Source organism: Tursiops truncatus, chromosome 16, assembly GCF_011762595.2.
Source record: "Tursiops truncatus isolate mTurTru1 chromosome 16, mTurTru1.mat.Y, whole genome shotgun sequence".
Taxonomy (NCBI): Eukaryota; Metazoa; Chordata; class Mammalia; order Artiodactyla; family Delphinidae; genus Tursiops; species Tursiops truncatus.
In genome coordinates this window covers 27871410-27884030 of record NC_047049.1, presented here as the reverse complement: position 1 = coordinate 27884030, position 12621 = coordinate 27871410, and the positions used below count along the sequence as shown (strand labels likewise).

The window sequence follows — 12621 nt, the reverse complement described above, 5'->3', positions numbered from 1 at the left end:
AAGCACAGAGAAGTTAAGTAATTAGCCTGAAGCCACATAACTGGTGAATGGGCAAGCCTGGTTTCAGCCCAGTGTACCCTTAGAACCCATGCTCTTAACCACTTGACTGCATTATTCCCTTCCTATGCCCTAATCCACTATGTAAACCACCAGTTTTAACGGACCACAAGGTGTCCAGACCTCCATTTTAAAGAATCACAAGATGATGTTAAATGCTAACTTAAGACTTCCCATTTTTCAGATCTCTACTTGGATGCAAAATAGCATTCCTGTCATTTCTCTGTGAAAAAGAATGATAATTTAAATGGAGAAACGAACCCCATTCTACTTCAGCTTACAGCACTCTTGTGCTTAGCACTCTTCTTACCCTTGCTGAGAGAATACCAGGAAGCCCCATTGGTGATGCCATCTGAGAAGTAATCCCCACAGTTCCAACCTTGGTGCATCCATCCATGTGCATAGGAGTAGACCTTGGCCAGCTACAGGTAAAGCAGGTGGAAAACGACCTTGAGTATCCCCAACTCATGTGGCAATGCTCATACTCAGAAGCAGGGTGAGGCCAAGAACCCCACTAGGTATAACAACTGATTATTTGCTTTAGCGAAAGAAAATACCAGAAGGAATAGAGAGATGGGGTGTGTGTGCATGGAGTAGACTAGAGTTAGGAGACCTATCTTCTGATTTTCCCACTATCTTGGGCCTAAATTTCTTCAAGTGCAAAGTGAGGGGTAGCACTCGATAATGTATAAGCTCCCCTCTAGGTGTACCTCAGTGAGGTGTACCTCATTTTCCAGCCGAGTTTTATAAGAGAAATCAAGAAGCAAGAAAGATAGGGCTTTGTGACAAAAAGAATTATGTATTGGGGGTGAGAGATGTGTGTTGGAAAGAGAGGAATATATTCAAAATCTCTATAATTCTCTTTCATTACTATTTTATAATAGTGGACAAAATGAGATTACTAGAGAAGAAAATATAATAGTATACTTGCTTTGCAAAGCAACAACTGGTGTTATTCTCTGTGTAATTCATTAACTGTTGAATTAATAATGTTATCATTATAGGGGAATTCCCTGGCAGTCCAGTGGTTAGGACTCCACACTTTCAAGGCTGGGGCCCAGGTTCGGTCCCTGGTCGGGGAACTAAGATCCTGCAAGCCACGAGGTACAGCCCAAAAAAAGAAAAAAATTGAGATACTAAGTAATGTTATTGTTATATTAATTATATATTATTAATAATATTAACTATAAAATAACTCATCTGTTAATTTTATTCTATTGCTGTTTTGAACTATTATGTAAACCTTTTTCATGTGCATGGTCTATTTTTCATTAATATAGCCATATTACCATAAAACTGTAAATTAGAGCCCCCAAATTCACATTTAATGCTCTAGCTTACCACCAGCACTATTAGGCTTTTGGCATATTTCTTGCTTGTCATTAGCTTAAGTATTTTTTAAAATTTTGGTAACTGTACTGTAAAAAGCTTTCCTATTTATTTACTTTTTCATGAATTTATGGCTTATCACTCAAAACAAAATGTAATATACTAGATTGTAAGCTCTTAACGAGCAGGAGGTGTTTTCAATCATTTTCTGTTTGTTCATTCCTAACAGGGTCCTGTGTTACTGATTTGACCTCAGTCACACTCCTAAGCCCCAAGTTCCTCTGGCTGGACAGGCAGCCATTCTGCATACCTTCTGAAAAAGTGTGTCATCAGGCGTGGGGGTATTGGCAGTGCGGCGGAAACCTCGGACCCGGTGCTCAAGGGACTTGTCATATGGGTAATTGGCCACCACTGCCCCTCCATGGAGATTGGCTGAAAGGACAAAGTTGAAGGAGCGGATCCACTGGATCACTGCCTGGGTCTCGGGTTCCACCTGAGGAGAGATGAGAGCTTGGCGGTGAAGCTGCAACTGAAGCCAGATGGCTGTTTACATGAGTTTGTCGGGTTGTGGCCTGAGAGGATGGCATGTCTGAATAAAGCAAAGAGAATCCTACCAGATATGAGAAGTGCAGATGCGGAAATTTTGATCTTTTGTGTGATAGTTTAACAAATTAAGTGAATGGAACACTTGTTTAAAATGAAATCTCATATGGAAGCCAAGTATTCAATAGCTAAAAAGAGGTCATCTAGGGCAGTGAAACTATTGTGCATGATGCAAAATGGTAGATACATGATACATTTGTGAAAACCCACAGAATATACAACATGAAGAGTGAACCCTAATGTAAACTATGGACTTTTGGGTGATGATGACAAGTCGATGTAGGTTTATCCTTGTAATAAATGTACCCCTCTGGTGGGAGATGTTGATAATGGGAAGCAGGGAATATATGGTAATATTCTGTACTTTCCACTCAATTTTGCTGTGAACCTAAAATTGCTCAAAAATGAAGTCTATCAAAAAAAAAAAAAAAGAGAGAGAGAGAGAGAGAGGGGGGGAGAAAAAGAGCAGTTTGAAGAGGGGTAACATAAATTGGAGAGCGCAGAGTCCCAGTTTGGCCTCTCTCTGGCAACAAAAAAGGGTCCTCCAATTTACCCACTATTCCAGTAGCTTCTGGAGCTCCTCTGCAGAAATTTAGGGTTCTAGTAAATATATCTGAAAATTGTTGGTTTACAGCAATGGTTTTCAACCTCCTCCTTCCCCCAACACATCTGCTGTGTTGTTGACATGTAGAATGTTCTCCTGTGGTCATACCCAAATTTCATGAGTTAGACATACTGTAATATGGGCCAGTCTTGGCTAAGTAGTGAGATTCCACCCATTCTACTGCAGATTTCTATTGCAGATTATATTGCTAGCAAGTGACAGTATTCTAAAGAAAGCCTTGAATCTACTGGCCTTGTAAGTAAATAATTTACAGTCTTCACTGTTTTTCCTCCCCTCAAGATGGATGTGCTTAGAGGTTATGTGGTGTTAATGTGTTAACGGCTCGTCCTGGACCAAGGGTCAGCTGTGAAGGCCTCCATCTTTTCTATTCCAAGGGAGACTGAATGAATAATGTTGAGTCTCATCCAATCAGAATGGATATAATCCCAAAGGCACCGGTCCAGCTCTGTGACCAGGACTCAGATTCTTTAAAGCAGTCCTTTCTCCATGTCCTAACCCTCCATCCATCAGAAGGAGGCCAGCCTCTCACTGTTCCTGGCCCCTCAAGAGCAAGAAGAACTTCTCATTGTCTTTTTTCCTTCTAAGATGCAAACAGAGGGCCAGTGGGAGTTTAATTGTTACTGGCTCAATTACCTTATTTTATGTAGACAAGTTTAATAAATCAGAACATCCTTCTGGCTGGATATGTCAACGAGTGCAAAGTTATTTTTGATGTATTATTTCCTTGAGCCAAGAGCATAGCTGCTCTCCAAAATCTAAACATGTCGGCATGACTTTTGCTTCAATTCCAAGGGGAAAAAAACTGATAAGATTCCATCTAGAAACTCCCAATATAAAGCCTTGCACCTGCTTTCATTTTCTCTCCCCAGTCTCTAAGTTTAGATACTCACACAGAATGTTTAGAACTAGCCCATACAGTGTAAGGAACAGGGTGGTGGTGATGCTCCAAGGATGACAAGAGTCATTCCCAGGAACAGGAAGACCGTCAGGCTGAAACCATTCGCATTACCAAGCGGCAAGAGGTCTGGGAGCATCAGATGGGACCCTTTGATTGAGAAAGCAAGGGAAATGAGAATATGGTAAGGTGGTCACGGGTCATACAGAAAGAGAAGAAGAAAAACTTCTCTTCTAAGGGTGAGACTCCCTGAACCTCTTTCTCTAGCTAATTGTTGATAAGCGTACAGCTCATCACATGCAAGAGAGATTTCTCTTTAGAATGCTACAGTTCTCTGTCAACAGTATAGTGCAGTAGAAAGAATGTTGGATGAGGAGTCAGAAGACCTGGGTTTTAATCTTGAGTCCACCAATTACTAGCTGTGTGAGTTTAAATTATTTTTTCTATAAGTGTTATCTGTAAAATGGGGGTGGATAACACTGCTTGATGCATTTACCAGAGTGTTACAGTGATCAACTGAAACGCTAGCTGAGAAAGAATTCTATAAAATTCTGAAGTGCTGTGCAGCGGTATGATACCACTTTCACCTCTTTTGCCACTCTCACCACTAACATCAAATATCATGTGCTCAGTGAAGGGCTCTATGCTCAGGGAGGGAAAAAATACAAAGAGGCATACGTTACAGTTAGCATTGCTCTGGACAGACTAGCACAGAATTGGGTTGATGCTTTATTATTGCATATTTAGTTGATGTGAAGATTCAGGGAAGAAATTCCAGATGCTGATTTACCTGCTTCTGCTTGCAAATTTTGTCTTATACCTGATTTTTCCAGTTGTCTGGAAGGGGTAAGTGGTGGTTGGGGCCTCCGTTCTTCTCATTGTAGTAGATGTAGGTATTGAGATCAGGGAAGTTGCGGTTCAGGTCCACTCCGTTTGCATTGTTCCTGCCAACCAGATACCCAGAAATGTCCCTGTCCTAGTGGGAAAAGGAAGAAATAAAAGATGAAGGTTTCAGACTGAATGCTCTATTTGAAGAACACTGTATAGTTTTTTTTTTTACACATTAGCTCGATCTATCAAACGATGTAGCATTTTCTCCTTTAACTCATCCAAAGTCCCAGTGGCGTGGTTCAAGTTTCTCTATAAACCACATGCTGGAGGTAGAGATCCCAGGAGAAGCTCTAACAAAAGGAGGGTGTTTCAGGATAATGGGAACCCCTATTTTGAAAAAATTGTTTATGTCTATTTAATCAGAATGACAGAGGTATGTGCAGCGAGAAAGTATAATTTTTTCAGTTATATATGTATTTTTTTCAGATTATTTTCCATTATAGGTTATTACAAGATATTGACTACAGTTCCCCGTGCTATACAGTAAATCCTGTTGCTTATCTATTTTATGTATAGTAGTTTGTATCTGTTAATCCCATAATCCTAATTTATCCCTCCCCCATCCCTTTCTCCTTTGGTAACTATAAGTTTGTCTTCTATGTCTGAGTCTGTTTCTGTTTTATATAAAGATTCATTTGTATATTATTTTAGATTCCACATATAAGTGATATCACTTACAATATTTGTCTTTCTCTGTCTGACTTACTTCACTTAGTATGACAATCTCTAGGTCCCTCCATGTTCCTGCAAATGGCAATATTTCATTCTTTTCTATGGCTGAGTAATATTCCATTGGATATTTATACCACATCTTCTTAAACCAATTGTCTGTTGATGGGCACTTTGGTTGTTTCCATGTCTTGGCTATTGTAAATAGTGCTGCTATGAACACTTGGGTGCATGTATCTTTTCAAATTAGAGTTTTCATCTTTTCCAGATATATGCCCAGGATTGGGATCACTGGATCATATGGTGGCTCTATTTTTAGTTTTTTAAGGAACCTCCATACTGTTTTCCATAGTGGCTGCACCAGTTTACATTCCCACCAACAGTGTAGGAGGGTGGGAACCCCTATTTTTTAAAAACGGTTTTATTGATATATATAGCTTACATACCACAACATTCATCCATTTTAATCATACAATTTAAAGAATTTTAGTGTGCTTACAGAATTGTGCAACTTTTACCACAATCTAAGAATACTTATATTCCCCTGAAAAGAAACCTCATGCCCATGTACAGTCACTCCTCATTTTTACTCCACCCCTAGGTAATCACTTTCTGTCTCTATGGATTTGCCTTTTCTAGACATTTCAGTAAGTGGGATCATATATTATATGTTTGGCTTTTTTCACTGGGCAAAATGTTTTTGAGGTTCCTCCATGAGGAACCATGAGGTTCCTTCAGGACTTCATTCCCTTTTATTTCTGAATAATTCCATTATATGGATTTATCACATTGTGTTTATCCATTCACCAGTTAATAGACTGTATGGTTTCCTGGGATTGCTGTAACAAGTTACCACAAACTCGGTGGCTTATAACATCAGAAATGTATTCTCTCACAGTTCTGGAGGCTAGAAGTCTGAAATCAAGCAGGGTCATGCTCTCTAAAGGCTTTAGAGGAGGATCCTTCTTTGACCCTTCTAGCTTCTGGTGGTTGCTGACAGTCCTTGGCGTCCCTTAGCTTGTAGATGCCTCCCTCCAATTTCTACTTCTATCTTCACATAGTCTTCTCCCCTGTATGTCTGTGTCTCTGAGTACAGATTGCTCTCTTCTTATAAGGACACCAGTTATATTTGACTTAGGTCCCCTAATCCAGTATGACTTCACTTTAACTTGATTACATATGCAAAGATCCTATTTCCAAACAAGGTCATATTCATAGGTTCCAGGTAGACATGAATTGGAGGGGGCAGAGAGGATACTATTAAACCTAGTACATGGACATTTGGTTTGCTTCCACTTTTTGGCTATTGTGGATAATGCTGCTGCAAACATTTGTGTATAAGTCTGTGTGTGGACACATGTTTTCATTTCTAATATCTAGTAGTAGAACTGCTGGATCATAAAGTAAGTCCATATTTAACTTTTTCAGAAACTGCTAAACTGTTTTCCGAAGTGGAAACCATCCCCCCATTTATTTATTTATTTATTTTACTTAGGATCCTTGATTATCTTTTTTCTGAGCGATATCAACTTTGTGGATCCCTTAACCTCTCTGCTCACACTTCACATTTCATCCTTTATTTGGTCATGTATTCATTCATTCATCCATCCATTTAATCAATCCACATCTATTTAGGTCTATCTCCATTCAAAGTCCCCTGAAAGACACTAGGGAAAGAGATCATGAGACATTATGCTAGCTTTCCAGGAATTCATGGTATATATGGGGAGATAGATATTTACATAAATAATTAAAATATATAAAGCAGGAGAATAGAGATAAGTTCACAGGCTCTTGCAAAACTGAAATTCTGTTTGGTGTTTTGTTTGGCATTGGAGAGGCAGAATAGTGTCTACTGGAGCCCTGCGGACTGAGAGGGGAGAGCCCGAAGGTTCAAGATCTGCTCCCTTTGGGCTTCCCTGGTGGCGCAGTGGTTGAGAGTCCGCCTGCCGATGCAGGGGACACGGGTTCGTGCCCCGGTCCGGGAAGATCCCACATGCCGCGGAGCAGCTGGGCCCGTGAGCCATGGCCACTGAGCCTGCACGTCCGGAGCCTGTGCTCCGCACTGGGAGTGGCCACAACAGTGAGAGGCCCGCGTACCGCAAAAAAAAAAAACGCAAAAAAAAAAAAAAAAAAGATCTGCTCCCTTTGAACAAGTACATAGCAGGTGAGCAGAGGTGACTGGCTCCCCAGAGACACAGCTCTAGGATTTGGCAGGAGTTTTCTCCACCTCCTCCCACCCCCACTTCACTGCACAAAAGATATGGGCAGGTCTGAGGGGCTTCTCCAGTCTCCCCACTGCAATACAGGGAAGGGCCACTAGAAGGAAAGCGGCCACGCTGGGTTCACCCCTACAACACTCTCAAATTGTCCTGTTCTTTTGGAAACTCAAGTCTCAAGGCATATTCATGTCCATCTCTCTGATTTCCAGTGGGGGTGGGGGGGGAACAAAGTTTTTTTTTTTTTTTTCATCTGTTGAGTCATGTCAGCAGGAGGTTGTAAGATGGCAAGGGTCGAATTTGTGTTTGGCTCGACATCTTGGCTCCATTACCCTCCCTGCTTCTCCTCACCCCTCAGCCCTGTCCTCTAGTAGGCTTAAACCAGGATGGGCCATTCAAGGAGAGATGCTGAGTGGTTCCACTTGTATGGGACAGAGTGGTCAGATTCATGGAATCGGAGCATGGAAGGTCGTTGCCAGGGGCTGGGAGGAGGGGGAAATGGGAAGTTACTAATGAAGGGGTATAAAGTTTTGGTTGAACAGGATAGATAAGTTCTGGAGATCAGCTGTACAACCTTTTGCCTATCATCAACAATAGTGTATTGTACACTTAAAATTTTGTTAAGAGGGTAGATCTCATCTTAGGTGCTCTTACCACAATAAAACCAAAATTTAAAAAAAAGTAAAGTAGTGAAGTCTAGTCTTAAACATAAACAACATTTTAAGACTACCCCCAATAAACATATTTTTAAATGGAAAAAAATCTTTCATTTACACCCCCCTCCAAAAAAAAAAAAAACAAACCCAAACAAACCAGGTTTAAATAGAGCTTTTAAAGAAACATATCCATTGTGTAAGGCAGATGCCTACCCTCACCCACTGAAAATTCTAATTCAGTAGATTTGGGGTGGGGAGAGGACCTGAGAACCTGTATCTCAAAAATCTTCACCTACAATTCTGATGCACAGCCATGAAAGAATCACTGACTTAAAGTTAGGCACACTAATATTCTGAATTTATGTTAGGAAATAAAGCCCATAGATACTTTTTTAAATTTGTCCCCTGAACAATGTAACTCTAAAATAAAGAATTCAAAGGCTGAGTACTATACTAGCAGAGGAAAAAAGGCGTACAGAGATGGAATAAAGTATGAAGAATCTGTAACAGGACTAACCTGCCACCCCACAATTCTGAGAAAAGCTCATTCTTTCTCTTTTCCCTCCAAATGCAAATGTAAGTGTAGTATGGGAGGAAGAAGAGGATTTAAGGTTGGCAGCTAAAAGTTCAGGGAAGGAGGGGCGTCTTGCAATATCCCTTCACACCTGTTCAGTACCTTCCAGTTGATGAAATGTTGTCACTGATACTGCTTCACTGATCCTCACAATGAAATGGAGAACTCAGCTGGAAAGGCGGGGACGGGAGGGAACTGAGACTCAGAGAGAACCCCCATTCATTGCCTAGGGTGCTACAGTGCTGAACCCGTCTTCACACTTCATTCTATTTCTCCAGCTTTTCCTCTATCACATCGTGGCATTTACAGTGGGACAGAGAGGACACCTGGTCTCCCGGCTTTTCCTTACTCCCTAAGACGGCTCTGCTCTCTGCAGGGCCTCCCCCTGGGGCTCGGTACCTGGGCGGCGGCGGCCACCTCGTAGCCGTCGGGGTTCATGGACGGCAGGATGTGAATGCGCGTGCCCTCCACCAGCTGGACGATGCGCTGGTTCCTGTTGCGGAACTCCTCGCACAGAAACTCCGACAGCTGCAGCAGCAGCTCGCGGCCCAGCACCTCGTTGCCGTGCATGTTCCCCACATACTTGACTTCCGGTTCCACTGCAAGTGAGAGAAACACACATAAAGAAGATGGGGGAAAGCTTACGAGTGCAGTTAATTCCTAACCATGCAAAGGGACGTTTCCCCTCTTTTTCAGTAATGAATAAAAGAAAACCTCATGCTTCTGTTAGGTCTTTTCCAATAATCCCTGTGCCCCCTTTGAACAAACTGCAACTACAAATGCTACAAAAATTCATGCCACGGATAATAATGTCTACTACTGATTAAAACCCTACTGTGTACTAGGCATTTATGTCATTGCTAATCTTCACAGAAAACCTGTAAAGTAGGCATTATTAGCCTCAGGATGAGGGTACTGGGTATGGAAGAGGTTAAGTAACTTGTCTGAGGTCACCTGGCAGATTAATAATGGAGGTCAAAGCCCAGGTGGCACTGAGGTAGCTTAATGCTTCTCAGAGACAAATCTTTTCAGGATAAGGATAGTGCTTTTCCAAGATTTGCTGGTCTAAAGTCCTCCAGGTTACAGCATAACAGTTCCTAATTGCACCAGTTGAAAATTTAATTTTCTTGGTACTCAGGTTAAAATCTCCCTTTCATATCTGAGAATGCTGTGTCTTGAGGCACAGAGTAGGAAGGAGTCTATGTATGTCTCATTCCTTAGTCTTTTCTTTGGCTATGTTAACTGTTCAATTGAAGTTAGAACTGAGGTCATAAAGAGGAGCCTCTAGAACCACTTAAAAAAATCATTCTTGCCCTGTTTTAAAAGGAAGGAGAAAAGCCCTTGCCAAGTGATTTCCCTTCCACCCAGCACTCTTTTTTTTTTAATTAATTAATTTTATTTATTTATTTTTGGCTGTGTTGGGTCTTCATTGCTGTGCGCGGGCTTTCTCTAGTTGTGGCGAGCAGGGGCTACTCTTCTTTGCAGTGAGCGGTCTTCTCATTGCGGTGGCTTCTCTTGTTGCGGAGCACAGGCTCTAGGCGCGCAGACTTCAGTAGCTGTGGCACGCGGGCTCAGTAGTTGTGGCTCATGGGCTCTAGAGCACAGGCTCAGTAGTTGTGGCACACGGGCTTGGTTGCTCCGCAGCATGTGGAATCTTCCTGGACCAGGGCTCGAACCCCTGTCCCCTGCATTGGCAGGCAGATTCTTAACCACTGCACCACCAGGGAAGCCCCCATCCAGCACTCTCTTGCCTTCATGCCTTTTCTGATTGTGTCTCTTCATCTTCATATTTCCATGCCCTCCTCACCATCCATCTAGGCTCAAATGCTCCTTACTCTGTGAAGTCATCTTGGAATCTCCTTGCTGGGAGTGAACTCGCTATTAAACTTCCCTTTTATGATACCACTTTCTACTCTGAGTTTTGGCTAATTTTGCACATGTCCTATTTTCCTTACTGGACCTGGCCTTTGCAATGTATGCCATTTTTAACTTTCTTTAGGATACAATCCATTGTTATTTATCTGCTACAGCAGTCTTTCCCAAAGGAATGTCTATAACCCATAAGGACTGTGTGGTGGATTTTCAATAATGTACATTCTTTGATCTTAGTATATTTCTTTAATCTTATCACGTCTTTCTTACTTTTCTTGGTGTTAAGTTATACTTTATTTTACGAAAGGACGGTGATAGTAGATGGCAGGTAGTATTCTTCAACATCCTTGTTCAGTAAAATAAAATTTGGAAAATCTATTTTAGTCCCCTCTGATCTCCCATATATATATATATTTGTGTGTGCGTGTGAAATCCATAAGTTTGGGGACCACTGCCCTGTAGAACCTACCATAGTCCCTTGCTCTTAGGAGGTATTCAATATAAAATTCTTTTGTCTCTACTTTCCGTATATCCAGAATACAATACAACCACTTCTCCTAACAACCATTGTCATCATTTTGGTTCAAGCTCCCACAATCGCAAGCCTGCATTACTACAATAAATCTCCTACCTGAACTCCTTGCATCTGCTCAACCATACAAGTCTATTCTCCTGAGTCAGTGTTTGGCAAATGTTTCCTGTAAAGGACCAGATAGTAAATCCTCTGGGCTTCCTGGGCTATATTGTCTTCACTGCAGCTACTCAACGCTTCCAGTGAACGCAGACATAGATGACACAAAAACAAATGGGTGTGACTGTATTTCAGTGAAACTTTATTTACCAAAACAGGTAGCTGGCCCTCAAGGCTCTAGTTTGCTGACTCTTGTTCTGAGTGATCTTTTAAAATTTTTAGTCAGATCATGTCACTCCTCTGCTTAAAACCCTCCAACGGCTTCTCGCTTCACTCAGAGCAAAAGCCAACATTTTTGCAGAGGCCTGCAAGGCCCCACGTGATCTCCTCCTGCCCAGTATCCCCGACAGCTCTGCTCTGACCTTGCCTTCCTGTGGTTCACTGTCCCAGAGCCACAGGGGCCTCCTCGCTGCTCCTCACACATGCCAAGCGTGCTCTGGCTCTTGCCTCTGTGCGGTGTTTTCCTCCCCAGAGCCAGTGTGGCACCTCAATCACGCACTCAAAAATCACCTCGAAGGAGAAGCTTTCCTAAAAAGCAACACCCCTCCCCCACTCAACCCACAATTGTCCACAACTCCCTATCTCTCCTTCCTGGTTTCTTTTTCTCAATAGCACTTATTTTCATCTGGTATAATATATATTTATTTAGTTACCTATTTATTGCCAGTCTTACCTCGCTAGAATTAAGGCCCTGAGGGCAGAGTCTTTGTTTTATACTCTGTGCTATATTCAGAGTCTACCAAAGTGCTTACATTGAGTAGGTCATCAGTAATACTTGTGGAATAATTAAGGAATGAATGGATGCACCTTTGATAGGGCATCAGAGAAAAGAGGGATCGGTGAGGTATAATAGTATGAAAAGCTTCAAGAAAGGCACTGAATGCTAGAAAGTAGACAGAGCACCAAGAAAGGGGCGTAGAGTGAGGGGCTAAGCCTACAATGTCCATTAGCACCCACAAGCTTCCACAAATGAACACACGACCTGAGTAAAAGCAGGGTGTTTGCTCTGCAAGTGCATTTTCAAAGCAAGGCCCTTATGGTCGCCTAATCACGTAGCCTTCCTTGAGCCAGCCTCCCACCCCCCTCTCTCCCTTCCCCCCAAACTGGCCACTTAAGAGTTTGAAGCTGTCATGGACAGAATCCACTGGGTGTGAGGTTGCCACTGAAGGTTTTTAAGCAAGGGAGGGAGGGGATTATATCAGTATTTGGGCATCTAGCGTCTGTGTCTTAAATGGAAGGTTTAGAGAGTGGTGGCTGTTAGGCGTTAGGAGAACGTCAGGAGCCTGGTGCAATCATTTAGGCAGGCTGTGATGGAATCTGGGCTGGGGGAAGGGTGAGGAAGTGGGGAGGAAAAGAGACTTGAGGTCGACAGTTTGAAGGAGGAACTGACGTACTTGAATGTCACAATTGCTGTTAAGTAAAGCAGTAAAGTAGAAACAACTTAAATGCCCATCAATAAATGAACTGCTCAATACAACCTTGCAACCATGGAATATTATGCAGCCAAAAATGATAATGTAGATCTATATTTACAGACATG

The 12621-nt window shown here is 42.1% G+C and overlaps 1 protein-coding gene across 1 annotated transcript in view; it reads right to left on the bottom strand.

The window, feature by feature from the left end:
* Window positions 1–12621, bottom strand: part of CPN1 (carboxypeptidase N subunit 1) — a 35813-nt gene that overhangs the window by 21099 nt on the left and 2093 nt on the right. Inside the window, exons 2-5 of the mRNA XM_019939810.3 lie at window positions 8918–9117; window positions 4330–4485; window positions 1697–1879; window positions 368–479 (exon numbers count right to left, since the gene is read on the bottom strand). Coding sequence (XP_019795369.1) covers window positions 368–479; window positions 1697–1879; window positions 4330–4485; window positions 8918–9117 — 651 coding nt within the window. The remainder of the gene's footprint in view (window positions 1–367; window positions 480–1696; window positions 1880–4329; window positions 4486–8917; window positions 9118–12621) is intronic.